Source organism: Plasmodium reichenowi, chromosome 14 (genome assembly GCF_001601855.1).
Source record: "Plasmodium reichenowi strain SY57 chromosome 14, whole genome shotgun sequence".
Lineage (NCBI taxonomy): Eukaryota > Apicomplexa > Aconoidasida > Haemosporida > Plasmodiidae > Plasmodium > Plasmodium reichenowi.
The window spans coordinates 2,426,739-2,428,508 of record NC_033659.1 but is presented as its reverse complement, the minus strand read 5'-3'; the positions used below and the strand labels follow the sequence as shown (position 1 = coordinate 2,428,508).

Here is a 1,770-nt window from a genome sequence, read left to right as displayed (position 1 = left end):
TTTTTTTTATTTTTTTTTTTTTTTTTTTTTTTTTTTTTTTTTTTTTTTTTTTTTTCTCTATTTTTTGAGACAAAAAGAAAAAATATTTTAAAATTAAAATTTATATATGAATCTAAGAACTTATTAAATAACTAAATTAGAAAGATGTAACAATATATATATATATATATATATAATATAATTATTTATTTATATGTTGCAATAAACAATAAAAGAATTAATAAAACTTTATATATATATATTTCCCTTATGTAGTATATTTTATATAATATATTACATAATAATATTTACATATTTCATTAGCATTTTTAAAAATGTATAAAAAAAGAAAAAAAAAAAATTTGTTGTACCTTTTGTTGAGGATTCTCATTATTTTATTTAATTTTTTATTTTTATTTTATGAAAAATTATATCAAAATGAAAACAATATTGATATATACTGTTGGGCATCATGAAAATTTAAAATGAAACATAATACAAACAAAAAAATAAAAATAAATAAATAAATAGAATATAAAAGAATGAAAAATAATAAATATATAAATATTATACATATCTATATATTTATTTAAACAAATGAGAAAATATATTTATATAAAAACAAAATTTTTTTTTCTTTTTTTTAAATATGGCTAATAAAAAAAAAATCTAATTATAAAATATATGCATATATATATATATATATATATATATATATATATTTATTTATTTATATACATATATTTTTTCATTCTCCTTTTTTTAACAAACATATTTTCTTACATAATATACCATCCACGCAAATCTTCCAATAACTTTTTATATATATTTTTAATTATAATACAGGTGTAATATATAGTAAAATATAATAACATCTGTTTTGTCCATATATATGAATACATATATATATATATATATATATATATTTTGATCTTTTCAATACCTATATATGAACAGTTATATATTCATTAGTAAAAAATTTGATATCTTCTTTGAACCACGTTTTGCACTCACGACACTGAATTATTTATGACAATTAACAAAAAAAAAAAAAAAAAAAAAAAAAAAAGAATTGATTCTCCTTTTTTAAATACACGGATAATTTTTTTTAAATTTAATTGGATGAAAATAATATGTAAATGATTGTTGCATTATTGTTATGTATATATTTTGGTTATTAAATAATAGAATATATGTTGTCTTCTTATTTTTTTGATCTTATCTTTTTTTTGCTTTTTTTTTTTTTTTTTTTTTTTTCTTTTTCATGCTTTTATGCATTCAAACAATATTTTTGTAAGAAATCGTTAAAGATTCTTGCTTCTCCTGGACTGTCCATAGAAAATGCAATAGCCTTTAGTGTACTTATTAAACGAATACCTATAACTTTAGGAGATTTTAATAAATTTTGTTCAGATTCTAATAAGGTTTCACAACTATTTCTGTGAAGTATACAATTTATATCATTAAATTTTATTACTCGTACTTTGTTATCTAAAGATAATTCAAAATATTTTTCCTTGAAAAAAATCCTAAAATTACATTGAATTTCATTACCATCAGGAAATGCAACCTTTATACTATTTCCACTCTTATATTTATTTATCCAATTTTCTAATGTCCAATCTTCATTATCTCCATATATCTCATTGTCCTGAAATATATCTATATTTGATTTACTGTTTTTTATATCATTATTACTACAACATAAATTTCCCATCTTGAAAATTATTAATCATAAAAAAAAAAAAAAAAAAAAAAAATTATTAAAAAAAAAAAAAAAAAAAAAAAAAA

The 1,770-nt window shown here is 16.3% G+C and overlaps 1 protein-coding gene across 1 annotated transcript; it reads right to left on the bottom strand.

The window, feature by feature from the left end:
• Positions 1 to 1,249: 1,249 nt before the first annotated feature.
• On the bottom strand, positions 1,250 to 1,696 carry PRSY57_1459900 (inner membrane complex sub-compartment protein 3, putative; the record flags this gene model as incomplete). The annotated part of the gene is made up of 1 exon (XM_012910195.1): positions 1,250 to 1,696. One exon carries the CDS (start codon positions 1,694 to 1,696, stop codon positions 1,250 to 1,252), a length of 447 nt encoding a protein of 148 aa, XP_012765649.1.
• Positions 1,697 to 1,770: the final 74 nt, after the last annotated feature.